The following is a 27,994-nucleotide window of genomic DNA, read 5'->3' as shown; positions in this document are numbered from 1 at the left end:
CCTTCTCCCCGGCTTCCGCCATGGCGCAGCCAGGCATCTGTCATGTGACGGGCAGGAAGCCGTCGAGCCGGAGGCACTCTGGGAAATGTAGTTTCGGCGGGAAGCAAGCAAACGCTTCCTCCGCACCCTTTTTCCCTTCCTCGGCCCAGCTGAAGTGTGGTGGCGATACCGTGAAAAAACAGAGGGCACACGCAAGGCTGGGCCCAACGGCACACCTCAACCAAGTTTCCTCTCCACCTTCCTTAGCTGTGAGATGCTTTTTTAAGCTGAAATCCATCGATTCTCTCAGGGAGACCAGCATGATCTCCCAGCTCCATGATATACCCAGCTGTGATGGGACTGAAGGTAGCCATGGCAGTGCTTGGTGAGCTGGTGCCTGATTAGCGAGGGTTCGGGTGTAGCTGAAGGCAAGAGCCATTGACAGCCTGCGTGCTGCCACTGTTGTGTTCAGCAGTGCCAGTGCTCCCAGACCGGGCCCTTTTACTGTCATCCGTCTGAGTAGCACCTAGTCGAGCACAGCTTCGGTTGCCATTATATCCTCAGGTTTCCATTAGGTGCTACATGTAGCAGCGTTGGTCCTCTTTGTACTTTTTACTTAATCATCGGTATTGAAGTGGCCCACACTAGTGTCAGGAGAAGGATTTCAGAAAGCCTAAATATCTTCTACAATCCTAGAAGCTTCTGCATCTTGATTTTTAAAAGCATAAAATAACACTTTAATGTCTTGCTTGCACACAAGGGCTTTCTTTATGTGTTAAAAACCTAATCAAAGCTAAAAAGCAATAGGCAGAACTTTTTACACTTTGGGGTTTGCCTTTGGAGCTATTTAAAATACAAGGTGGAGCTATAGTGTTATGTGTCCTTAGGTTCAAAGCCATGAATTAAAAAATGTGCAGTACAGTTTACCTTTGGCAAAGAGAAATCTTATCATACTGTTATATTTGCCCAATTATCCATTAAAAAAAAAACAAACCCAAAACTAAATGTAACAGCAATTTTAATTAAGTAGCATAATATATATATAATTGAATACACTCAAAATATTGACAATATAATTTGGCTCTAATAATAGCGCATAAGCAAAAATAACCACGTGAGATACATGCGGGGTATGGAGTGCAGGGCTTGATCCCCCATCACCTCACATACAAGCTTGTCAAGCCAAAATTCCCCTTTTATGCTGTATATCATTACAATCTCCTCCCATTTTCAATTCGTCACACCTGTATCACTGCCCTCATCATCACCTTTACCATGCGTGCTCCACCATTCTTTTAGGGGGTCGCACCACTCTTTGGAGGTCTTCTTTGAGGAAGGCCTCTTCTTTTCCTCGGTATCCTTTAATTCACCTTTTGGATTACACATACGTACCAAGCTGGTATAGTATAAGCCGATATTATGTTCTAACATTAAAGCAATAAATTTCATATAATTAACATTTTCCTGGTGTCCAACCAAATTCTCCTCTCTTCCAGCTAAACTTAGTTATCTCTTGCTTCTTCCTGTTCTGAACATCTGCAGGAGAAGAGGGGGAACCCCTCCTCTCCCTTTCTTTCTTGGCATTACATCTTTAACTGTTTTATTATTTCCAAATATTAATTACTGTTATCATATTGATTACGGTTTAAATTTTGTCAGCACGAATCATACCTATTTACGACAATACCACACTGCAATACCTTAAGGCCATACAGTTAATTGCAACAGAGTATCACCTTGGCTGTGAAAATAATGTATATCATTGCTGTACCTTTAGAAAATAATTGCCAGAATTTTGACTGAGGAGAGCTAGAACTGTCCTTGAAAATCACATTGAAAGTGGTACACAGAGTTGAGAGAGAGTTATCAAAGTTACAGTTTCAGTTCAAGAACATATAAAAGTAGCTATCCTGAAAATATTTGTTTGAAAATGATAAAACAAAGTATCTTTTTAATGGTTTGTTCTGGACTGTCAAGGTGCCATTGCAAAGAACAGTGTAAATGTCATCCAGGCTATATAAGCCACACGATATCTAGAGTGAAAGAGATGTTTGGTTGGCATTGTACAAAATATTGTTGAGACCACACCTGGATATAATTGTAAATTTGAAGTCACCTTTGTTACAAAAAAAATTTATTGAAACTGGAAGGCACCAAACAACCACTTTTAAGGTCTGCTCTGTGGGAGAAGACTGATAAAAAGAAGGGCTTAGCAACTTCAGTCTAGCAATAAAAGAGATCTGAGGAAGAACTATTAAAGTAAAAGGTATGAGATCAAATCAGTATCAGCTATTTTCAGTGCATTTAGGCTGGAAATGAGAAATAGATTTCTATGTGTCAGACATGCATGGTCCTCAGAAGAATCTTGCTGGAGAGAAATTTAACTCATTTCAAGATGAAACTTAATAAGCTTAAATAAGAGACTGTAAGAGGTGTTTTCTGACAGCTGTGTGCTTACCCAGACTGCTGTCCATTATAGGCCCATTCAATCCTTCTTGAATCTTAGTCCTGTTCAGATCAAGTGAAAAAATATATCATCGCTGTCAATGGAGCCAGGATTTGTCCTTTAATATGTAATACACAAATTATATTTCCCGTTACTCTAAACTGTGTATATCTTGTAAAAGGAAATTTTGCCAGTGAAGTTTTTCCCCTACTTTCAAGGGAAAAAACCAAAATCCCTCAATAGGAGTTTTGGGCTACAGGGTTTGTTTTCTTTTTTTCTTCCTCCCCACCCCCCCCCCCCCTTTTTTCTTTTTTTTCTACATCAACAGGTATTTTGTGGCACTTTTTTAACTGGAAAGAACATTAGTAACTGACTTTTTAAGTGCCAACAAAAACAGAATGTAAGGGAAAGGATGGCAGACCCTGTAAACTTTGCTATTATAACAGCTAATGGTGCACATTTGCTCATTTTTCACAAAATGAGCCATCAAGGAACAGCTGTTCTTGTTTTCATTGCACACAGAATAAGTGGTATAAACAATGTGATTTACTTATAGTGTGCTGCTTATTTCTGGCAGAGTGAGGCAAAATTAATTATTTTGTTGTTTAGACTTACGGTATTAATTCAATCTGCCACGATTATAGGTTTTTATTGTGTCAGGAAAATGTAACGTTTGCATCTGATTCTGCCACCCCTTCCACATCTGCCCTCCAGAAGAGCTGAAAGTCATCTAGAAGCAATGCCATCAATAGGTTTTAAAATCTTTCAGCCCCTCCCACAAAGTACTCAGCATCCTTCAGATTTGGGCTTGAGAACAGTCAACCTTTGGAGAGAAAAAGCTTAAGCATAGTTCAGCATAAGTGGGGAATATAGCACTGCTTAAGGGAAGTAAATGTTGTGACCTTAAAACATACTCTGTCTGCCAGCACATAGAACTGAAGTCTGGGTTAAATTAGTTGTACTAGAGGTAGAGATCTGAGATGTCTGGTGAGATTATAGATGCTTTGAGGTAGAGAATTTTGGCTCAGATTCATCTCATGTTATAGGTGGCTGTACTTTATCACTTTGTTTTAACTTGGTTCACCAAAAATAGCACTCTTCATAAGTATCTAAATAAATATTTTAGCCATACCATAATGCCTTTAATGTTCTTAGTGCCTATTTTAATACAGAGCTTCCAGTGGATAGGAATTCTGCAGGACATTTCTAACAGGATGCTGACATACCAGCCAGTTTGAATTTTAAAAAATTAAGTCTGTCAGGAGTTTCTGATGTATTTTTTTTTTGCCAGAAATCAGAATTAGCATTGAAACTTGGACCTTGAACAGCATTCAGTGTTCAAATAGTATTAATTTTTTCTGTCTTGCTTTAACACACTTTCTCCCTGTGAAACAGAGACTACTGTGAAACATAACAAGTAGCAAGTATCCTTTGGTATATTACTGTATTTCAGTCTCCAAGTTGCTCCCAGTTGCCTTCAAGTAAGACTGATTAATTCAACAAAAGGTTCAGTTGGATTATCTCTCACCCCTCTCACCCCCACTTCTTCAGTTCAAAGAATAAAAAAAGGTGGTGTTGTCTGCAAGTTAATAGTATTTAAAAACACTATGCTGTATAAAACATAGATAATGTTGTCAATACAATGGAAGTTCAAAGATTTTCCTCTGTTTGTTTGTTTGTAGAAATAAACTTGCAAGGACTTCTGTTTTAAATCCTTGCAATCAAATAATTATTATTAAGACGCTTTCAATTTATACCATAGCTTACATAATTATAATCTTGAATATGTTCAGGAACTTTGTACTTTAATAACAATCCTGTTTGACTTGCTAGCGTTATATTGTCGTGCAGTTGCTTACTTTTTTCTTCTTAATCCATATCTAAAATTTATTTACAACATTTCTTCCTGAAATAAGTATCAAAACAATGACTATGAAAAAAATCAGTTAGAAATTTAAAACATAGTAGTACCATATAGGCATCATAGTAACTTCCTTCTTCAACTGGTGCTAAAGATAACTCATGTGTAATTTTACAATATCATCAAGAAGGCAAGGTAAGAAATGGAAGTATGCATTACCACTTTGTTCCACCACTGCAGTGTATTTAAATTAAGTTTAAATGATCAGCTATTTTTATGAAAATAAGAGTGGTAACAATAGCAGAAAGATTATTACAAATTCTTTAAAATAGTTGATTTTTATTCCCTGACATTTAAAGGCTTTCTCGAATTACAGTAAATTATTTTCAAATCCTTCAGGAATAACATTCTCCTCAGTCTTTTCTTTCTTCCTCTGACCCTCCCTCCTCATCTGTCTTTCTTTTGCTCACTTTCCTTGTCTTTGCTCTCAGGCAGTCTTTACTGAAAGATACCTATTTGTGCTGTGTAGAACACACAAAGAAGATGAAAAAATGTGAAGCACAGTAAAAAACATAAAGCCATTTATTAAAGATAAACAAGGGCATTATAAAGGGAGAGGTAGTAAGGGATCCTACTAAAAAATTTATAGTTGAATATAAAAAGGATCTTGTAGAGAAGGATCAAGTCTGAAATTGAAAATTTATTATGCTGTGAGAAAATGTCATAGATCTGTAGATTATGAAGCCAGATGGGAATAGTGCTGTTATTTAATCTGAGCTCCTCCCTAACATGGGCCATGAGATTTACCTGAATTAATTCTTCTTTGTACCATTTTTTAAAACAGAAAACATACCTTGACATAACATTTCCAACTACCTAAAACTCCCTACACTCCTGGTAAGTAATTTCAAAAGCAGTTATTCTCACTGCTAGAAAAAACAAGGATACAAAAAAAATAGAGCAGTGGTCCATCTATTTGGTCTTCCACACTGGTGATAGGATGAAGTCCGGGGAGAGCATATACCTCTGATCTTCACTCCCTTGTCTTATCCTAGCATCTACTGGCACAGAATTAGAGGTGCTAGAAGACACATCCCTGACTGCTCCTTCTCATATCTGTTCATCTGCTGTTGATGAATTTGTATCTTTTTAACTTGCTATGTACCTCCAAAATATTTTGAGACAATGAAACCCAAAAGCTGTCTGCCTTCCACTTAAAGAAGTTCTTTCTTTTTTTCTCCTGTTTTAAACTGCTCTGCTGTGGTTCTCTACAAGTTTTGAAGAGCATGTTTTCAGTCTAATAATGCAGGGCTTGGTACATACTGGGTTTTTCTTATTCCTATGGCAAATTTAAATTTTTCTTACCTCAGCTTTGAACTCCTCCATTATGTCCACCATGGAATCATCTGTCACCAAGTTCTGAAAGTTCTGTATTCAAAGATTTCTGTTCCCCCATGTAACTACTTCTAGTCTAACATGAAATAGTTTCTTAGCATTTGTTAAGTTAAATAGAAAGGTGCATTGATTCTTTCACCAAAGATGTTTTATATCCTACAAATAGTTTTTTGTCACTGTTTGCTATACCACAAATTTGTTACCATCTCTGTTAACTTGTGCTTGGTGGGACATGGCCCTATTATTTTAAACTAATGAAACATACTCACTCCTTTTATATTGATGTTGTTATTGTGAACAATTCTACCATTTTCAGCTGGCATTCCACTTTGAAGGATCTTTCTCCTTCCTGATAATTAAAATACTCCTTGTCTTTAATTCTTCTAACAGTGACCTCTTCTGGTTTTTTCTTTTTTTTATCTTTTCTCTTTTTGGTGCTCCCTCTGTTTTTTTCTCATGATTCATTTAAGTTACTGCCATTGACTTTTTTCTCTTTGAAACAAAATTTGAAGATGAAAGTCTATAGGTATATATAAATCTAAAATGGATGGTTGCATGTTTTCCTCAAGGATATTTTATGTTTTGTTGTCTTGTTGTAGAGTCCTTATTATGTTTTTAAGAGTTCCCACTTCCCATTTATATGCTCTTCCCAGCTGGTGTTCCTTAGTTTCATCCTTTTAAAGCAGCATTAGCATTTTTTTTTCAGTTAGAGTCACATTCCATTGTCAAACATAAATGTAATTTGGGTAATTAGCATTCTTACCAAAAAAAGCACTCAGATTGGATCTAATTTTAAACTGACACAGTCTTAGGATATTGTTTGGTCAAGAGTTTCAAGAGCAATCTTAAATTTTGTCTCCATGTTCATATTAAGATATCTTGGTTTTTAGCAATTTTATTTCATTCCTGTGTATTGAGAGCTGCTGTCTATGAGACCGGTTCTTAAAAGAAAAGAGATATTAGGTAGGACCCCACATCTTGACTCTAGGATTTTATAATTTTATCAACATTTCTGCAATTTGAAATTAAAAATCCAGTATCCTATCTTCTAGAACTTCAGTGTAAGTTTAGGTAATTCTTATACATTATCTGTCTTATTATGGGACATTAATAAAACTGTTTTTCATGGTCATTAAGGTCAACTGGCTTGATGGAGTCCTTGTCATTACTGAATTATCAAAACATTTCCATCAATATTCTTGTTACACCAGCAAGGTTGCACCAGCAAGACAATCTCCATTCCCAAGGTGATTGCTTCAGACTGTCTTGAGGCACTACCTTCTTCTGAATTTACAATTTTAAGTACCTGAAATGATGTGAAAATAGTTGTTCTATCTGTCAGGTGTGTGGTTTGCATTATTCATGTCCAGGGAGGAGACACAAAGAGGCATGCAAAAGCACAAAGTCTTCTGGGGTAGCACCAGAGACCTCTGTCTGATAATGTATTAGCATATTTCAGCAAATTCGGATGTCCGGCTATCTAATTATATTATCCAAAGGCTGTGGATTTAAAAAATCCTGTACAATCCACCAACCTCTGACACGGAAACAAAACTAATGAAATTTAACAGTCCTGCCAAAGTCCCTAGTAAAGAAGTGATTCACCTCCAGAAGTTTTAAAATATTATTGTAAAAAATAGGCCACATAGCTTTTAACAGTGTTCCTACACAGCATTCTTACACCATGTGATTATAGTATGAAAATGTTAGTAAGATAATCACTCTCAGCAATGGATTTGGATAAGTACAGTTGCCACATGGCAATAATAGGATATCCTTCTAAAAAAACCATTTTTTTAAAATTTGAAATAAGTTTAAATAAGTTTTTTTTTTCCCTATTCTTCTCATACTTCAGCTCCCAAGGAGGTATTTTGTGGGTAATAACACTTTTATGCGGTATTGGGTTGGATATCAAAGGGCTCTCTACCCATCACATGCTAAGTGTGCATTGCAGCAGTAGAATGCCATTCCTCACCTTTCCACTCTAAGTAGATTTTTATAGTATAGTGATAAGTAGCCTCAGTTTCATCTTTGTCTGGATTTCTGTCAGTAGTGATAGTGACAGGTCACCAGCAACAGCGTTCTCCACAGTGTTCACTGGCAAGCTAGGAAATTCCCATAGTGCTTGAAAACTGTCATCTGTTTTGTTCATGGAGCACCCATGAGGACCAATTCCCATTTTTCAAGTGAAAAAATGGAAGCAATTTAAGCAATTTTAAAAGAAAATATCTGTTGTGGGAGTTGGCTAACCTGAGACAATCATTGACTTAAAGCCTTGGGAGAAATCTTTTTAGTTCAGGTGAGAAGAATGGGATTATAGGAATTGTTATGTTAATAAGATTACTCAAGATATGGTTGCATTTCCAGTTCCCGTTCTTGGTTCGTTGTTAGTATGTTGCATATAAGGTAATGTTCTTGGCTCTTGTTCATGATTGGTCCCCTGCCCTCAAATCATTCCCTATATATTGTTGTGTTTCCCCCATTTTTGGGTCCTTTAGAGCTAACCCCATACTGTGTGTGCCTTCTGTTAATTATTATTTTATCCATTAAAGTTCTTTTGTTTTCAGGTAACCCAACTGACTCATCCCTATTTCTTTTACTACACTACTCCTGGCCGGTCCAGTTCCAAGGTCACAGCTGCTGGACCGCAACAAGTGGTGCCCAGGGACCCTCATATTGAGGGGCCTGTCAGGATTGGGTTGGTGGGGAAGCTGACTGGTAGCCCATTCCATTCCGCTGGTGTAGCTTTGGAAGCAATGTCAGGCCTGACAATTTTTAGTGAGTTTCAACAACCACTGAGAGTCGACTCGTGGATACCTGCAACAGAGAGCAGGTGAGTGAAAGAGGGGACATTTACCCATTGTCCTGTTTTAACTGGGAGGGCATATCCCATCCCAATCCAAAGTCATGAAGATACATTCAGGAATTTCTGCTGTAGGGGGGGACATATATGGACATTTTAAGTTCATGGTACCAGCTCACAGGAAGAAGACTGGAAAATGAGAGTTAAAGGCCATCATGAAGTGGGTCTTCCATAATATCCCTGATACTGCGGACACCAATATATATTCTTATATGCGGACTTTTGAGACTTGATGGGGATAAAGTTTTATGACCCAGCAACCATCCGTGGCACTACGCGTGCTCCCCACCTTCTGCATGATTTTAAAAATGAAAACAGAAAAAAGTGCCACAACCCTAGTTTTCACACCAGCTCCCAACCTGAGACTGTTTCCAAACCTTCTAACCCTGGGAGTGGGACACAAAATTAGAGCCTATCGCAGACGTGGGAGCCTGTGCAGACTGCAATTCCTGCCATTTCGTGTCCTCCTTCTTCTCACCCATTGGACTGCCCTGGAGTGGGATATGGAGTCGAAAACACCACCATGCGCAAATGAAGCTCCAGTAATTCCAGTTACTCTGCTGTCCTGTTTCCCCCTCCGCCTCCTCCACTCGGGGCTCAAGTGGGTGACGGCTATGCCATCTCGGACCTCTCCCGCTCCGTCCTACCTGTTCCTGCACTGTTTCCTTGTCCCTCCTTCTCTACTGTCCCAACTAACTGCCATTTTAACATTGAGCGCCATTGTGTAACACAGTCCACTAACTACCACATGGTGTGCCACCTTATCAAGTTGTCAGTCCTCCCCTCAACTCCACCCCTGCCCCTCCAGACCACACCCCTTCCACCTCGGGCCACACCCTTTCTGGGGGACCTGGAACCACATCCACCATGGTTCCAGAAGTACTACCTATGAACATTGTGATGCCCATGTAGTCTGCACTGAGGACCGTACCAGAGGCCAAGCACCACTACTACCGCTCCATCAATAGTAAAATGTTATGCTCATGTCTGGTTATTCTTCCTTGTCATCCTCTGAGGAAAATCTCAGCCCTTCCGGATCTGGTGACACCGAGGATCCATAGGAGAGGATCCAGAAGACTGTGGTAAAGGAGGGGGATTATGAGATAGTCTTGAAATTTATTTTTGCTCTGGTACACTATTGAAGGAGGGCAAACGTGAATATAGGCTCCCAGTATAGGAGCCATTGTCCTCCGCTGGGAAGGTGAAAGAACTGTGTAGGACCACTAGAGTATGGGAAGGGATCACCTTACTTCAACACCATAATTCAGGCTACTTTCACTGCACACAACCGCCCCATGATATGCAGTACATAATGACCATGCTGTTATACCCTACAGAATGCACCCTTTGGGGAGGAGAGTGGACTATGCTAGGGACCAAGCATGGGCAAATTTAACTTTACACCATCTCACAGGAGAAGGGGCACACACCCAACCCAATGACCAAGCTGCATGCCTCCCTAGACCTGTCCTAAATGATATCAAGGATGTCAAGGATAAGGGCTAGAAAGGCCCTTATGCAGGTGGTCAATATTAGTACCCCTAATCATGACTTTCTGGATGTCAGACAAAAGCCTAATGAGCCCTACATGAAATTTAATGATAGACTCAAAGTCGCACTTGAAAGACAAATTTTGCTAGAAAGGTACTCAGAAAGCTAGCTGTCTTCAATGCCAACTCAGAGTGCAAAACGGTTCTATGTTCTTTACCACCTAAGCCAGAACCTACTTTGACACAAATGATGGAGGCTTGCAATTGCCTCGGAACTCCAAAACACTCAGGTGCTTTATAGGCACAGGTGGTAGGACAAGGAATTACAGAAGCTTTAGCCACAATGCGAGTCGTCCTTCAAAGGCAAGAGCAACAGAACCCAAAGCCTTGTTTTGGATGTGGCAAAAAGGGATATTTCATAAAGGACTACCCCCAGAGAGGAGCAAAACTCACTCCTAGGACCTGTAAATGCAAAAGAAATTATCAAAGCACTAACCAATTCTGCACAAAATAGGGAAGTTTTAGCAGGCCACCACCAGGAAACTTCCAGCGGAGCGCAGAATGGCCCCACGTGAGGGCACAAGTAACCCAGCCGTCACTGCCCACCATTACAGAAGGGCAAGTAGCCCAAAGCTTCAGTGCACCATTTTAGGACTTCCAGCAGTCTTGCCTATAGGTCCTAAGCTGGGTTTAGGAAGCGCCAAGCTAGTAATGTTGACAGATTACTCAGCACACTCTATTTCCACTGGACAGCTTGAGCCTAAATATCAACCATGGGAACTGTTAATATTGGGGAGCTACAGGTCAAAGACTGAGATTTTTTTTTTGTTTTACCATCAGTACTATCAGTAATATCGCAACAGGAGACTACAGTATTAGCTATGTATCCTAATCCACCTTGTTTTATTCCCCAAGGACTACTAATTGCACAAGCCATTTTGCTTCCTAAACAAAACATCGACAGCATGCCAAAATCCGTAGTAATGTGGACTCAAGTAATAGGCCACAGCAGACCTCAATTAACTTGGCCCTTTAGAATTTAACAACAAGAAAATTATATTAACAAGGCTAGAAAACACTGGTGCGGAAATGACATCTCACGATCCAAGTGGCCCCTGAAGTGGACTCTCATGAAGCAGCACTTCAGCAATACCACTAGACCGTGCTACCATAAAATATGAAGAGTTCTCCAACCATCTGCCAGTGGTTTGTTGTCAAAGTGTTAGATCCATTCTGCAAGAAACACCCACAGACCATCATCTACCATTATATAGATGACATCCTCGTTGCCACAAAAATGTGTTCAGGCCTAGACATTGCACCAAGAGCTACCACCACAGCTGCCCAACTGGCAGGGTTCACCATCACTGAGGAAAAAATACAGCAAATGCCACTTTAGAAATACTTGAGATTTCAAATTCTTTCCCAGACCATGTGATCACAACAGCTACAACTGAATGAAAATCCACAGACACTCCATGGCTTACAAAAACTACTTGGAACCATCAGTTGGGTTAGATCTCTGCTTGGAATTACTAATGAAGATTTGGCTCCACTGTTTGTCCTACTGAAAGGAGATCCAGTGCTGAAGTCACCCAGACATCTAACTGATGAGGCAAAAAATGCCTTAGGCAAAGTGTCTCAAGCCATTCAAACTCAGCAAGCACATCAGATGAATCCTGATTTACCATTTTTGTTAGCTATTCTGGGGAAAGAACCTCAACTTCGTGCTCTAATTTTTAAGTGAGATTCTACATCACCTGATTCTTTGTTAATTTTAGAATGGATTTTCCTACCCCATCAGCCAGGGAAAACTATAATGACAAAACCAGAACTGATGGCTCGGTCATAAGAGCTAGGTCACGCTTAAATTCCCTTTCAGGGAAAGGTTTTTCCATTATATTTTTACCAGTCGCTACTCTATATTTGGAATAGTTATTACAGCAATCAGAATATTTACAAAACACACTTGAAAATTTCACCAGAGAAATTTCAATTCACTACCCTAAACACAAATTTTTGCATTTCTCATTTAACTTAATTCTCAAATCACCAGAAAGTGATATACCTCTCTTCACAGATGGACCTAGACAGTCTCATAAATCAGTTACAATATGACAAGATCTGGTAACAAATAATTAGAAGTCAGATATTGAGACCGTGGAGGGATCACCACAAATAGTTGAACTGGCACCTGTTGTCAGAGCCTTGTCTAAAATCACAGATACTTTTAATTTAATTACTGATTCTGCTTATATTTTGGGAATCGTCAAAAGAACTAAAAATGCATTTCTGAAGTCAGTTAGTAATGCTATTCTTTACTTAAAAAATTAATTCTCATTCTTTTTGAGAGACAGCATCCTTATTTTGTCATGTGCATACAGTCACACACCTCATCACCAAGATTCCCAGCAGAAAGAAACACACAAGCTGACACCCTTCCAATGACTATACTAACCACACTTCCAAACATTTTTAAACAGGCACGACTCAGTCACTCTTCTTCCATCAAAATGCTCTTATACTAACACACATGTTTAACATCACCAAAGATCAAGCCAAAGCAATTATCACCATATGCCTCAATTGTCAAAAGTATTCCCTACCATCTGTCAGGGCAGGAGTAAATCCTCGAGAGCTACACAGTCTCTGAATTTATCAGAGTGATGTTACACACTACACATCTTTTGACCATTTAAAATATTTACATGTTTCAACTGACACCCTCTCAGGAGCAATTTTTACCTCTGCTCATGTTGGAGAAACAGCCAAAGATACCATCAAACACTTTATATGGGCCTTTTTAACTTAAGGCATCCCACAAGAAATTAAAACAGATAACAGACCCACCTATGTTTCTCAGAAAACACAACTATTTTTTAAGCTGTAGAGAATCAAACACACTACAGGCATTTCACACTCCCCCACAGGCCAATCAATTACCGAGAAAGCCCATAGAGCTCTCAAGTGCCTACTGAACAACAGAAAAGGGAAATAGAGATATTATCCACCATAGAGAAGCTTACTAAAGGTATACATAGATTTAACTTTTTGAACAACTCTTTTATAAAACCAAGTGCACCAGTTATCAGACATTTTTCCAACACAAGTGCAATTAAAAGAAAAAAAACCTATTTTAATCAAAGACCTAGAAATAAGCCAAATTTTGAGACTATTTTTGGTGACTACTTGGGGGAAGAGATATACTTGTGTTTCCACAGATAAAAATCCTCAGTAGATTCTGACTAAAAATGTCAAGCTGTACCTACAGCCATTGCAAGAACACCAAGTCGACAAGCAAAAAGATCCCCAGAGATCACACAAAGAAAAACAAAACCCCAACGACCTACAAATAGTAACCCTTAATCCCTAACAGTCTACTATTATTAAAATTCTTAGTATTACCAAATTTCTTAGGCTTGTTCGCAGATCGCTCTATCATACATGACCTGCAAAAGACTCCTACTTGATATATCCATGCTAGTCAACGCTATGTTCCTCACTAAAACCTAGGAAGTCTACAGCCGAAGCAAAATGTTTAGATAACGCTAACCAATGTCACACAACAAAAAACCTTATGCCTATCAATAACCACTCTAGACAACCCCTTTTCCACCTGCTTAGTAAAGTTGCCAGTGGATGAGTAGCCATTAACTAAGGATGCCATCTGCAAACTGCATCTCCACAATGCACCCTTAATAACCGGGATTACTAAGCCTAGGACCTACCACATGCACCACTAGAACACCAAAAATTAGAAATTTTGGGTTCTGTTAAAATAGATTTTTATGTTAAATTTCATTACATTGGTAAGACAGAAGCAATACAGAAAATACAGAGTGGCACGAACACCCAAAAAATAAGAAATGAGAAAAAAAATATGGTGGGATATTTCCACCCATCATCCTATCTACAAAAATGAAAGCATGTGGTGTAATTACACCTCATGCATCCTCTCCTGATCCAGTGACTCCCCATTACAGTTACCATCTGAAATACTTCTCATCAGTGGGGACAGAGCATAACCTGCCATTTCATCACACATCAAGGGCAGACTATGCCGCTTAGGGAAGCTTACTCTACTGACACCCAACCTCACAGTGATTTGTAACAAAAAGATTAGGCAAAAAAGATTTGTTCAGCAATTTAAAGCAGATTACAAAGACAAAATTAACTTTTAGAGCTTAACAGAGAGAATAGCAGCATTGACATTAGTCCCTTGGAGTGCTGCAGCAAGAGCTTTAAAAATGTTAGATACTCTTAGGTGTTAGCTGAATAAGCATACCAACGCTACATCCAAAGCATTAAATGAGCTACTGACTAATATTGATAGCATCAAGCATGCCACCCTGCAAAATAAGGCCATAGACTTCCTGCTGCTAGCTCAAGGACATAGATGCAAGGAAGTCGAGGGCATGTGCTGCATAAATCTGAAAGACCACAGCAAGTCAATTCACAAAAGCATCCAAATATTAAAAGAAAGAGCCAAGAAACTACAAGTCAAAGACAATAACAACTAGTTCAATAGACTATTTAAAAGTTGGGGTTTATTGGGCTAGTTGTTGCTTGTGGTCAAAGTTGTAGTATTAGTTATTGTAGTTTTTGTTATTGTGTTAATGTTGTTACCATGTTTAATAAGCTATTTATTGAATGTTTTTAGGAACTCTTTATGTTCATTACTTTTAATAGAATACAAAGGGGGAGATGTGGGACTCGGCCAACCTAAGACAGCCATTAACTTAAAGCTGTGGGAGAAACCTTTTTAGTTTAGGTGAGAAGAATGAGATTATAGGAATTGTTATGTTAGTAAGGTTACTCAAGATATGGTTGCATTTCCAGTTCCCGTTCTTGGTTGGTTGTTAGTATGTTGCATATAAGGTAATGTTCTTGGCTCTTGTTCATGATTGGTCCCCTGCTCTCAAATCGTTCCCTATATATTATTGTGTTTCCCCCATTTTTGGGTCCTTTAGAGCTAACCCCCTACTGTGTTATTATTTTATCCATTAAAGTTCTTTTGTTTTCAGGTAACCCAACTGACCCATCCCTATTTCTTTTACTACACTACTCCTGGCCGGTCCAGTTCCGAGGTCGCAGCTGGTGGACCTTGGCAATCCGTCTCCTGATTCCCAGCATTATTTTTTCGCTACAGGACAGCTTTTCCACCTTTGATGTCCTGCTTCAAGTATATTCTTTTTTCATTAAGGAAATACTGATTTTCTTCTCCTGTTTGCAGGAGAAGAAAACCTGTCTCTTTTTGGTTGCTTTATTGTTTGTGAATCACTTGAGAATAGAATTTATTAATTACCTGCTATTGCTCATCTAATAGGCAATCACAAGTGTCTTTTCTCATGGCGTGTGTTAAGCAGCACGTATTAAGAATGCTTCTGCATGACAAAGTGTCAGGCTTTCCCTTTAACTATTTTATATCATGCAGACAGTCCAGCCCCCAACATTTAATGCAGGTTATATGATTTAGAAGAAACAAGACAGAAGCACTCATAACTCTTGTTGTTTATTTTATAGGCATCCAGCTCGTTATTATAAGTAGTCATTTATAACAATGATAACAGCATACTACTTATTTTTGAACATAGTTTAGAAGATACAAATTCTAGCTGAAAAAACACATGTCTAAATTAACACAAGATCTTATTTGAATTCTGTCTAACCCTTGAAGTAGCTGGCATTTGTAAGAGATGGGGAGGATCAAAGGGATATAGGAAAAGATGGAAGTGAATCTTCCACAATGAGAGTTGGTGATGGCAGGTATAGCACACTGGGATTTTGGAGGTTTGGTAATACATCTAGCTCTACTTCTGAAGAATCAGTATACAGATCCCCTCTGTCAAGTGATACATAACATGTTAATTCAGACTTTAGTCATTTGGGGAGCAGAATTACTGGAGTAATAAGCCTAAGTATTATTTTCTAAGGCCATGTATGTGAGAAAATTTGATTGAGATGGCAGAATGGGAAAATAATGGGAGCTGGCTGTTATCCTGGGATATGCCACAGAGTCACTAAATAGGAAGAGAATTGTTTCACTGTTTTATACATCACTTTCCCCATCAATGAAATAGAAGTCATGAAATGTGCTGATTGTTGTGAGGTATTTTGATATCTATGATGAAATGTTGTAAAAATCTGAGGCTTGTTCCAAAGCCCTTTGAAGTCCTCAGAAGGCCCTTGATTCAGCTATCTTAATATGCATTTGCCTTAGTCTACAAGTCCCCTCCCCCCACTCCTGAAATTTGGAAATGTACCACCGAATGCATTTCTCAAAGATGGAAAAATATATTCTCAAGTAATCATTATCATTATCTTTGACTATTTGACTATTCAGTTTGAATTTAGAAAACAGCAGAATGATATATGCATTTGGATTGTTTGTAATATTTTACAAGATCAAGGTGAAAACTTAGGAGACAGAGGAGGAAAAGCCCCAGCATGTTTCCCTGACACCAAAGAAAGAACTCTGACAGAAACAAGCTCTGGGGTTTTTTTATCTTTCTTTTTTGAAGGTGGATGAAAAAGATCAGGAGAAACTATGTCTCATTAGAAGTGAATAACTCTGTGGTAATCCATACTAAATTTACCAGGACTTATCTTCTAAGAAGGTATTAGATACCAAAGGGCAGGTAGTTACATTGAAAAAAAAAAAAAAGTTGATATTTAATTTTTTTTCCATGTAATAAATGAAATGGCACAGACTTTCCAGAAGAATTTTAAATCTTCTAGTGTGATAGGTATGGTGAGAGAAGGTTGTAAGATGAATGCTCATTATTCAACAAAGCCCACAACAAATGAAATGTGTGCTGTAAGAACATACTTTGTTTTCTTTTTTTTTCCTGGAGACTAAATAGCTTCTTTCAGCTAAAATAGAAATGTTGGCTTTATGAAGAAAACATTTTTTCCTAATCAATATTTTTTTAACCTCTGGGTTATTACTTCCTCAAATATATTTTTTTGTTTCAAGATTGGTCTGTGTACTTTAATGAAAAATCTGCAGAACAGACACATGCTATTGTTCACATTAAAACCTTCAAAGGTTATTACTTGTGATAGGGCATTACTTGTCTACAGTACTTTTTTTTTTGGTGATGTATCAGGTTCTTGGGATGTATGTCTGTGTGTATATATGTATAATTGGTACTAAAAAGAACTAGATGTTTGCAAAGCATGAATGCCACAACCTGGTTAAAGACCCAGGAAACACACATTCTGTTCCTCCTATGTCATATATTTTATATCATCTATGTGCCACTTGACTTCTTTAAACTTCAGTTCAGATAGCTGATAAATGAGGTTAATATCACAGGAGCATTTATCTATCTTTCTTGACGACTTCAGAAGACTGGTGATTGCTGGAAACATCAACATTTATATTTATTAAACTCCAGGTAATGTAAAATGTTTTAACTTTTAAATTTTTTGTTTTTCTTCATTTTTAGAATAGAAAATATGAAAATAATATAAAAAGTGATTTATACCTAAAAACTCTTATGCCAGTTAGTAATTCTCCAGAAGGCTTTTCTCTGCCCAGATCATTATTTAGTGTCACAAAACTGCTTAAAATCTTAGGAGTCCAAAACTGTGGTTTGTCTCCATCAGGACTTTGACTGTTGGATATCTGTTGGAAATAGCTCAATGCTAGTTTTTTTGGAGCTCAGATCTAATATGAGTCAACAGGTCTGAACGTATACCTTCAAACCAGATGCAGACAATACATCAAAATAGAGCCTTAGATATTTTATTTTTTTCTTGAGCTTTGGCCAGAGCAGGATGAACACTGTGTTTGAAACTGCTGATGCTATTGAAAAACCCTACTATAAAACATCTGTTGCTTTTTTCCTTGATTACCAAGTTGAAAGCAAGATTTTATAATAAATGGCAAATCATGATTGCTTCTTTTTCTATTTCTGTCACCCATCTTATTTGGAGAAACTTGTATAACTGATGCCTAATTATTTGACTCAATTCCAGTATGCCTGTAAAGTGTCAGTGTTCTCTCTAATCCTGCTTCCACATTATCAGAAGTTCTTTGTGAACTCTGCTTTTCAGTCCTTTTACACAGTGCACTCTATCCCACGTGAGTTTGGGTGCACAATTTTAACTGAGCCTGTATCACAAAATTACTTGTAAAAGTAGAAGCCCAGTACCCATCTCATTCATAAATATTTTTAAGTAGGAGTCATGTTCTTAACTGCACTGGACCCATTTATCATTAGTGATCAAGATAAATCTAGAAAATTGATTGTAGTACAATAAAGATTAATAAATAAGTAGGCATACATGATATAGTAATATGAAATATTATGAGACTGGATTTGATCCTATGTGTCCTTTTCTAGCATACCTACTGTTTTTATTCTGTTTAATTTTCTTTCCAGTGTTGGATCAGAACAAAATAGAACAAAATATCCAGTGGATTAATTTTTAATTCTACAGGTCTTTAAAGTTACTTAATTTTTTAGAGCTTGAATAAATAATGTAGGAGGAAGAAAGTATCTCTAGTTTTAATGTCAGGGGCAGAACAACTTTATTAGCTAAATATGCAGTATTATTCTTGTTCATGGTGTGTTGAACACTTCATTGGATTGAACAGAAGAAAACTGATAATGTCAGATCTTCTTTCCTAAATATATAACTAAATCTCTAGGCAGGTAAATAGATGACAAAACATTTCATGTGATGTCAACAGATATCTTAGTGAACCTTATGCTCTTAAAATGTACAAAACAGTAAAAGATTCTGATAGTTTCAGAATCCTTCTTACCATGCTTTGCATGTCATGTGCCAGATTCACTTCTCTGCAATAATGACAACACATACTATGCACATCATGAGCAATGGCTCAAAAATTAGGTTTCTGATCTCGTAATAAATATGGGTTGGGTAATGCAATGAAAGCCCTTAGCATTAGAAAGATTTAAGGATCCCAGGGCACTGTGTGGCACTACCCCAGCAAGACCTGGCTTTTAATTAGCTGTGACACACTCTTCCACTCGTACTGCATCTGCTGAATACACATGGTTATGTTAGTCAGATGGGCACTGGTTCTATTGTAGCTATAGTCATAATGATTAACAGATAATGTAAAGATTGCTTTTTTCCCCCGTTTTTCTGCTGCATCCTTCTTGCTGCTATTTCTAGTATCTAACTGATCACAGCAATGCATAATAAATACCAATATGATCTTTTGAAAGCTTTATTAAAAGCACAAAATAATGTCTGCAAGTGAATGAATACCTAAGATACAACCTTACTGAGATTAGCATCTGTTTTCTTCTAAGACCTTTCTTCCAAGCAAAACAATGTACAAAGTACCTTCCAAGGTCAAGTTTAATAGCAGGAAATCTCCAGATAACAGAGGTATGTAGGATAACCAATACAGGCACATGCTGAAGAATGAGAATCTGCAATGAGTGAACGTCCACCTGCAGCTTTTTCCTCTGAAGCCTTAATACAGGACCACAGGAAGCTTCTGTTCTTTCAGCTTCTCAGGAATTATAGCTGCTACTGTGTCTTGGTGGTACATTAACCAAAGACTGAACAATGCATACGCATATGAAGAGCCTCCTTTTGACATGCTGAGCAGTTAAGGAACATTGCCACCTCACAGTCAGGCCTCATGGGGAGATGTCCTTATGGTTTTTCTAAATTTAGGTATTTTCTGAAATAGGTGTTACAGAGTGGCTATTCTATAAAACTCTATACCAATATTCTTTTGTCCCCAGAACAAAATTGTATATGCAGAGGAGGTTGAAGAAAGAGGATGAAGAGGCTTTCTAGCTCAAGAAAATCTTTGTGCTATAATCAAATATTCTTCAGTATTTATGTTCTGGTTTAAAAATCCTAAGACTGTATAGACAATTCCACAGGTGAGTAGAGCTTCCAGATGTGTTTCTCTTTGCTTGCTCAGAGCTGAAGGCAGAAAGCTCCTCCATCTACTGGTTGTCTGGAGCACTCAGGCTGTCTTTTTCTCACCTGAACTTCTGACATTTCAGACCTCTTCCCTCCACCCACTTCTAACTAAGGTCTGATAAGTGCAGGAAGGACTAGGTTCCAGAATGAAATGCACACGTATGTATCCTGGAGCGCAAGGAAAGTCAGATGCAAAAGGTTGGGAGGGTTTGTGCTTTTGCTGATCAAGGACCATAATTTCTACCCTGTTTCTTATATCATGCTGTAGTATTATTTTTTCTACTTCTTAGTCATGTAGGACTGTCAAGATGCATCTTTTCTTTGTGTCTCATTTAAAGTCCATTGAAGTCCATACAAAGAATTTCTATCTAGTTGCACTCTGACTAATGTTTTACCTCATTAGGCTTTTAACCTAAGTAAAACAAACTCTGAAAGCAATTACATTTTAATTAATTTTCTGTGTTTGTGTGACTCCCTTCTGCTCTACTACTCAGAAATTCTAGATGCAGTGGGATGAGGTAAATCGTGAGAATTAAATTTTAGAATTGCATTCTTTTCTTGTTGGAATGTTGGGGGACACAAGACAGATGATGGACTTTGGACCTGGTTAACATAAGAGATTTAATAACTGGATGCCTTGGCAAAAGCAAATGGAACTTTGAAAATTAGACCTAGATTGCAAGAAGATTAAATCAAACAGGTTTACCAGAAAATGAAAATCCCATTAAACTCTGCAAGCAAGAGGTGTTGTTATATGCATAAGTTTGCATGATTTTAACCTAATCATTGTACACTTTACTAGTCTCCCTGAAATAGTATATAAGTGTTTATATCCCGCAATAAAATCGGATTCTGATCACCGATCAGTCTTCCCCATCTCTCTCCATTGCCAACATTTTCTCCACCATCACAAAATGCAATTTAAACTTTCATGCATAGAAGTAGTACTATAGTTTGCAGAAAGACACTTTTGAAATATATGCCTCATTAGTTAATTTATAATAATTTTTTTCTGGTGCTTTGTCACTTTGGTCTTTTGATGTTTTAGACTGGACAGAAGGAGCAGCTCTGCAGCAATACTGACTAGCAGGAAGTCTCACTAGAGCAGCATTGCGGTGTAGATGAATTATGTAAAGAGATGGTAGCTAGTGGCAATTGAATTAAAATAACACTATTATAAATCTAGAGGCATTTCTACAGAATTCTTTACTCATAGATCTCAACAATTTATAGATAGATTCTTAAACTGAGAACTCTATGTTGCTGTTCAGTCGCAACAAAGCCAGACCACAGTCCTGGCAACTGTAGGCAGCAGTCTGTGCTCCATCTGTTGTGCTCTACATCAAGCCAGCTCTGTTGGCTTTTGTCAGCCAGTGAGGTGATGGCATCATATGTTGAATAAAGTATGTTTGCTGAAACATAAGCCCTTACCACACTGCTCAGGAAAAAGGACTGCATGTGAAATATTGTTCCCATAAGCCAGAGAAATGCTTTCTCTTCAGAAGAGTGGGAAATCCATATTCTTTCCCTGCAAGAATTTCTCAGCAACCTTCATGAAACATAGGAACAACGAGATCACATATGAGGGGAAAAATAAAGTCAAATTTCTGATTTTGCAAATGAGAAGTGGTTAAATCAAATTTACTATTATGTTATAGAAGAAACTTTGGTAGCCACTAAAACCAAGGCATTTTTAGAATTAAAACATGGTTATTGTTCACACAACGGAAAAGATTAATTTTCTGAAGTGGCAATAGTAAATATTGAACCATTGGCAATTTGACTTCAGGCATCCATTTTATAATCCTTTTTTCACCTTGGAATACTCAATACTAATTGCAGAACTGGAGCAGTGTTGATAATGGCGATTTCTGCAACGTCTAACCTGATTCTAGAATGTGTAAAAAACTGAAATAAGTTTGAAAGTTGCTGTTAAACTGTTACAGAGATAAGAAGCAATTATATGAGATAGTTGTTCTGCCTGGAAAAAGTGGATATTTAAATTTTTTCCTTTGCCACCTTTTTCTTGATAAAAATGATTATCTTGAAAACATAGAAGCTTGTCACTTAGAGATTGCAAAAAAATTCAATTAAAAGAAAAAATGTACAACAGATGTATTAAAATGGATTTTACACTCGGTAAAGTTAAAATCTTGCCATTGAAAATTAATATATTTCACTAATGCTATTAAGAATTAGAAAACAAAAGTTCTACTGTTTTCACTTCAAGACTTTTGTGATTTTAATTTCATTACTGCTTTTGGCTTTTTAATTTTTATTTTAGCTGACTTTTTGCTAACGCTTAAGTACTGCAGACAGTAAAGCAATACAAATTCAAAAGACATTATTTTACTGTCCTTGTTCTGTTGTGTTTTTGTATTAGAAAAATCAACTCCAAACAAATGATATTAATAGATTCAAAGCTTTTAACTGGTTCAACACTGATTGTGATCACAAATACCACCTTTCAGTCCAGGTGTCTTGGACTGCATAGGTGCCATTTCTTTTAATCCTTTGGTGATGACAGTACTGGAATAGAAAATTTAGAAAAGATCATCTGTGTATCATCTGATGACAAGATCATCTCCTTTATTTACTACATTATCAAAAGTTGGGATTTTTTTTATATCACCCATAAAATTGTTTGAAGGTGGGCCATAGCTTCTTATTGCTTAAGTGATGCCAATGCTTTCTTCTTTGTCTTCCAGAGCATTTAATATTGCAAACAAAACACCATGCAGCTTACCCCAGTCAACAGTTTTTCTGAGCTAGAGCAGTTAATTTCTGCTCCAGGAGAATCTGAAAATCTGTCATTAGCAGCCCATCTTTCAGAGGACTAATATTAGCAGTGCTGTCAACACAGGTTACAGACCTTGTAAAGGAAAGAGATGCCTCTCCCTGTCCCTTGGCCTACCTGTGAGTAGTTCAAGTTCTAAATGAATAGTTCTGTGCTTTTGTTCAAACTCTGAATATCTGTGTTCTTCTTGGCCTGCTATAAGATTGATGGTATGAAAGGTACACAGTAACATGAAAATGGTTATACACAAGGCTCTTCATGAAGAGATCCTAGACCAGACTTTGATAGAATTTGCAAGTACTGAGTGAATTCAACTTCACTTACTTGAAGATCTGAAAGGAAAGGTGCAATATTTTATATAACCAGTTTCCAGAAATATGCTTTTTATTTTTTTCTGATCATGTTCTGCTTAACAATAGATTTATTGTACTGGTAAGTCTGAAGCACAAACAAAGCTGCAATTCCTAACAATGTTCAAAATCATGAGTCAGGACTGTAAGACTGGCTTAAATTTAAAAATGGTATGTCCATATTATTATTTTCTCTCATTTTTTCAGACCATGTAGAAGAGTAAGGTCATAGTTTCTAGCTTTCTCTTCACGTACCAGTATTTGAAGTTTAAGGTTTAAGAGGAAATTTTAGTTTTTCAATGCAATAAAGTATCATGGAAATGAAATTATTAAAGGAAAGCAATGACTGCAAGGTTTCACAATTACCTTTCTCTGGAGGCCATTCTGCCTTCCTGAAGAATATAATAAATGCTGTATTACTTCACACCACAGGTGTTTTCAGAAGTGGTTGCTCCTGGGTGTTTACCAAAGTGAAATGAAATAAGGTAAATGTAACATGATACTCTTGACTTCTGTCATGGATTGACACTGGCTAAAACCCAGGCAGCCACGAAAAAAACTATTCACAAATTCTCCTCTGCTATAGTTGAGCAGAGGAGGGGGAAAGAAAAACTGAAGGGCTCATAACTGAAGTTGAGCCCTTCAGCCCATATAAAGATTAGGAGAAAACACTAAAGGCAAAACAGGCTTAAAGGGTATAAAGAAAAAAAAATTAACAGAATTAAATATGATAATGAGAACTAAAATAAACCTTTAGAACACAATTTCCCCCCCCTCCAGCTCCTCCCTCCTTCCCACCAACAGTGCAGGGAGGCAGGATGTGGGAGTTTTGGTCAGTTTTACACTCGAAATCTTTCTTCAGTCTGCTTAGGGAGGGAAGTCTCTTCTGCTATGCCATGGGGTCTTTCCCATGGGAGACAGTTCTCTGTGAACCCCCAGCGAGGTTTTAATTTTTCATGAGTAGCAGCCCTGCCCGATCTGTGGTAGCATGAGTCCCTCCCACAGGCAAAACAGTCTTCCCAAAACTGCACAGTGTGGATCATTTTAGTTCATGGGGTGTCGTTTTTTAAGGATGAGCTATTCTAGTTTGGAAGAAAGGGCTCTCTGTCTCTGGAAGCAAGGGTCTTCTCTCTCTGAGTTTCCCCACTAGATTACAGCTTTTCAGTATCTATCCGCTCCAGCGTGAGCATCTTTTCTTACAGGCTGTGAGTAGATCTCTGCATTCCCCCATGCACTCTGTGTTCAAGATGTCCCCATTATGCATGGTTTTGGTCGTTGCTTCTCAGTTTTGACAGGCCTAACTCATACTTTCTGCTTTAACTCACACCTCTGGAATCTGATCCTTAAGACTCCCTAACTCTGTGAAAGCATTAATGTTTATTGGCAGTCAGTTGTATCCAGCATAATTCCTTAAAAATCAATCAATCCAAAAGCCCAGGTGTTGCAACTTCAATCCCTTGTAAAGAATGTGATGAGTTTTGAAGGTATGATAGCCAGAAAACTGAATTTTTTCACTAGAAAGTGGCTGCAGTTGCCTGCACATAGATTCTGAAGTGACCCTATTCTGTTATTTTTATACTCCCTCTTTTCCTCATACTCCAAAACTAGTTGGAAATAGTGTCAGCTACCAAGGCAGTAGAAAACATCAATAACTACTTTACCTATCTCCTTGTCTCAGTGACTTGTGACAGAGGACTTGGGAGCCACTTAGTCGATACCCTAATGGAGCTGCCTGTTAAAAATACAGTGTCATCTGGTTGGTAGATAAAGAAGATAAAAAAGGAAGGTAAACCAGAAAATATTACAGAAATCAAAATGCCTGAAAGAATACACATGAACTGAGGCAATAAGGGATGAAACTGAAAATTTTCAGCAAGTCTCAGGCAGTTAGAGACTTGAATGCTTGACTGCAGTGCAGGTGCCACAGTTCTTCCTTTTTTTTTTTTTTTCCAGTTTTCATTGAGCTTACAAGTGAACTTCTGATGGTGTTCTTCCTCTCATTCATCTCTTTTTTTTATTAGACTGGAAAAATATATGTAAAAATAGGGGGAAAGAGACATTAATTCTGCTAATTTTGAACATGACATTTTAAAGGAGAGCTACATGATGGAGACAGAGGTAGCAGGGGGGTGATGTTACTGTTACATTAGTCAGGGTCTCCAGAGTGTAAATGACTGTTTTCTCATCAGGCCTCCAAAGCTGGGAGTATTATTCTGAGGAAATAATATAAGGGAAAATAACATCCATTCCTGTCCCAAATATCTATCATTCAGTTTTCAAGAGTAAGGCCTTTGTGTTTCTTGCTGGTCCTTTTGTCCAAACTGGACCTACACAAACATAAGATCCAGCAGACTTATTACTCTCCACACAGAAGTTTTGAAAATTCCTTGGAATTTTCTTGAGATGATCATCTGTTAGCTCTGACAATTGTGCATTTTCTCTTGGTCTCCAAGCTTTTGTCTTTTATTGGCAGTGATGGCTGTTGTCCCTTTTCTTCCTGTTCAACTCCCATTCCTTCAATTTTTCAGCTGTCCATCTCCTATTTCTTTGCTTTCCTGCCTTTTCATGCCATTCTGCCAAAGTTTACATTTCATTTTTTCTTCTCCCTCCCCTCAGCTCCCTATTCCCCACTTGCCTTTCTTCTAAAACTCTTTAATTTAAAGTCTTCAAAGAAAGTTTAAATAAAATATGTTATAATCTAAATAAAATTTATGTAGATACAGCAAACAGGATATTCTCACAGCTGCCTCCATTTAATTTGGATTAATGTAGTTTCTTTTTTTCCACTGTTTAGTTAAATAATGATCAATCTGGATCTGAAGTTCTGTCTCAGAATTTGAGTCTGAAATCCGTAATATAAGGAGGTCAAAGTTCAAAATTGTGTGCATGCGATCTAAATGATGTTAAAATTCAAGATTCTTGTTTTCAATGACTGACAGCAGACATAGATTGTCTATGGGATTATTGTGTGAAACGTGCTATGCTTCTGCAGTTCTGCATGAGGCTTCCAGCATTACTAGGAGTCTGGCTGAATCCAGGGTAATGTCAGCCATGCAGTTACACTCCTGCCTTTACATTTGGGTACCTTATTTTTATTAGATGTGGTTGAAAAATGGAACATTTTCTCAAGGGATTTATTTTACTTTTTTTTTTTTTTTTTAAGATGTTAAAGTTCTAGCAGTAAGAATTTGAGAGAAAATAAAAGAAAGTTGAGCAGTTATTTGAGAAATTGAATGAAGGATAAATGCAGTTTTTCAGATCTTGTCACATGAGAAAGTTTTGAGGTCTTGCCTATTTTGAGAGTAGCTGCAATAGTGGCCAACAACAAGTGCACAAGAAATCTTTGCAAGAAAAATCTGTTCAAGTATACACACTGGTTCAGACATGGTACAGTATTATTAGCATAACATTTAGAAGTTATTTTTTATTTGTACTTGGCTATTTTTTCTAATTATGGGCAACAAATGAAGCTGCATACAGCTTGTTCTAATTTTGCAGATCTGATGCTTATTTTACAGCTATATTTCTTGACTACAGCAAAACTGATACATGTATTGTAGGAGTCTCTATTTGATTACCAAATCCCAGTCAGACAGAATCAGGTCGCAAACCTCCAATGGACAGATATGTGTAAGTTTTTCAATCAAATCTGATGGAAATTAATTTGAGGATAACATTTCCCTTTGAGATGCTTTCTATGTGTGCTTGTGCACAGATTTTTCATGATGGAAGCTCTTAAAGAGTACCTTGATTTTAAGGGAATAGCTTTTCCCCTGCCAAATAGTAATAGGATTTGATATTATATAGGACAAGATCTTTGAAACTTTGGTTATCAGACCAGGGAAAATACTTCCATGTAAACAGGTTAAAGACATAGCATTCTTTTTTTTCCTGACTTTGAAAACATTTATCTTGTGGCTTTTTCCTGCTTCAGATATTTAATTTTAGTTCTGTAGCATCAAATGTGAGGGTTATTGCTATTGTTTTCTTTGATGTCTTGATAATAGGCGCTTATTGGATTGGGCCAAAACAGAAATAAAGGCATGGGTCCTTAGCATGTGATACGGCTAAGGGAACAGTTCTGCAAATGAGTGAGAAGGCATCCCCTCTACGAAAAAGTGTGGCACAGAAGATGGCTCTGTTAAACCTGGGAGCAGAACACTTTATCCCATCTACAGCGATTCCTAGAGGGTGGAGCTTGCGGCATCTTTTTTCAGCTCTACAAAGGGTTCTCCACCAGAACCTAGAGGAATTGTTATGCTAGATATCTTCTATGTGAAGAAGGAAAGGGGAATGAAGAAAAGACATCCAAGAAACAACCTACAAGGAATTTAAGTAACTGATTTTGTACATTTTTAACTGCAAGGGTGTAAAATCTGGTCTTAGTCTCAAGTTGTTGCATATGGAATAAATACTAGTTTAAGTATTCACTCAGTGTCTGAAATTGTCCCACATATCCCTTTGAAGGATTATAATGCTTTTACCATGGCTCAGAGAAATATCTCTGACAACTGGAAAAATCTTCCTGAAATAAACACAGAGGGCTGTTAATGCTAGCTCAGGGAATCTACACTCTTTAAGTGATCTGCTGCCCTTGATCTGTGAGGAAAGTTGCACTGATATTAAGGGCCATTGGAGAAACTGTAATTCCTGTAAGACTGCTGAGAGGTAGTTTAGGTTCTGAATGTTTGGAAAGGGAATGAATGCATTCTTGTATCACACATATTTTATATTCTTATAAACCCTAATGATTTTATGTAACGGTGATTCCATGGTGTGAATTCTTATCATTCTTCTTTTAGTATTTTCATGTCAAGTACTGGAGAATTGTGCATTACAATTGGCACAAAAAACTTACTGAAAATAAGAGTAGTGTATCTTAAAAATCA

The 27,994-nt window shown here is 37.6% G+C and overlaps 1 protein-coding gene and 1 long non-coding RNA gene across 4 annotated transcripts in view; one reads left to right on the top strand and one right to left on the bottom strand.

Moving 5' to 3' along the window:
- The window catches only part of VPS41 (VPS41 subunit of HOPS complex), a 109,569-nt gene extending 109,460 nt beyond the window's left edge, over window positions 1-109 (bottom strand). For 2 of the 3 annotated variants that reach the window (XM_064420686.1, XM_064420726.1), the window contains exon 1: window positions 2-37. In XM_064420686.1, coding sequence (XP_064276756.1) covers window positions 2-37 — 36 coding nt within the window. Of the gene's footprint in view, window position 1 lies in introns of all 3 variants that reach the window. The other variant, XM_064420708.1, reaches the window with a different exon arrangement.
- Window positions 86-27,416, top strand: LOC135300872 (uncharacterized). The gene is made up of 4 exons (XR_010362635.1): window positions 86-364; window positions 8,249-19,915; window positions 22,667-22,874; window positions 27,113-27,416. It is a non-coding gene; the product is annotated as an uncharacterized LOC135300872 (long non-coding RNA).
- Window positions 27,417-27,994: the final 578 nt, after the last annotated feature.

The sequence above is a fragment of the Passer domesticus genome, chromosome 1 (genome assembly GCF_036417665.1).
Source record: "Passer domesticus isolate bPasDom1 chromosome 1, bPasDom1.hap1, whole genome shotgun sequence".
Classification (NCBI taxonomy): domain Eukaryota; kingdom Metazoa; phylum Chordata; class Aves; order Passeriformes; family Passeridae; genus Passer; species Passer domesticus.
The sequence above is the reverse complement of the archived record's forward strand: the minus strand, read 5'-3'. Positions and strand labels throughout refer to the sequence as shown.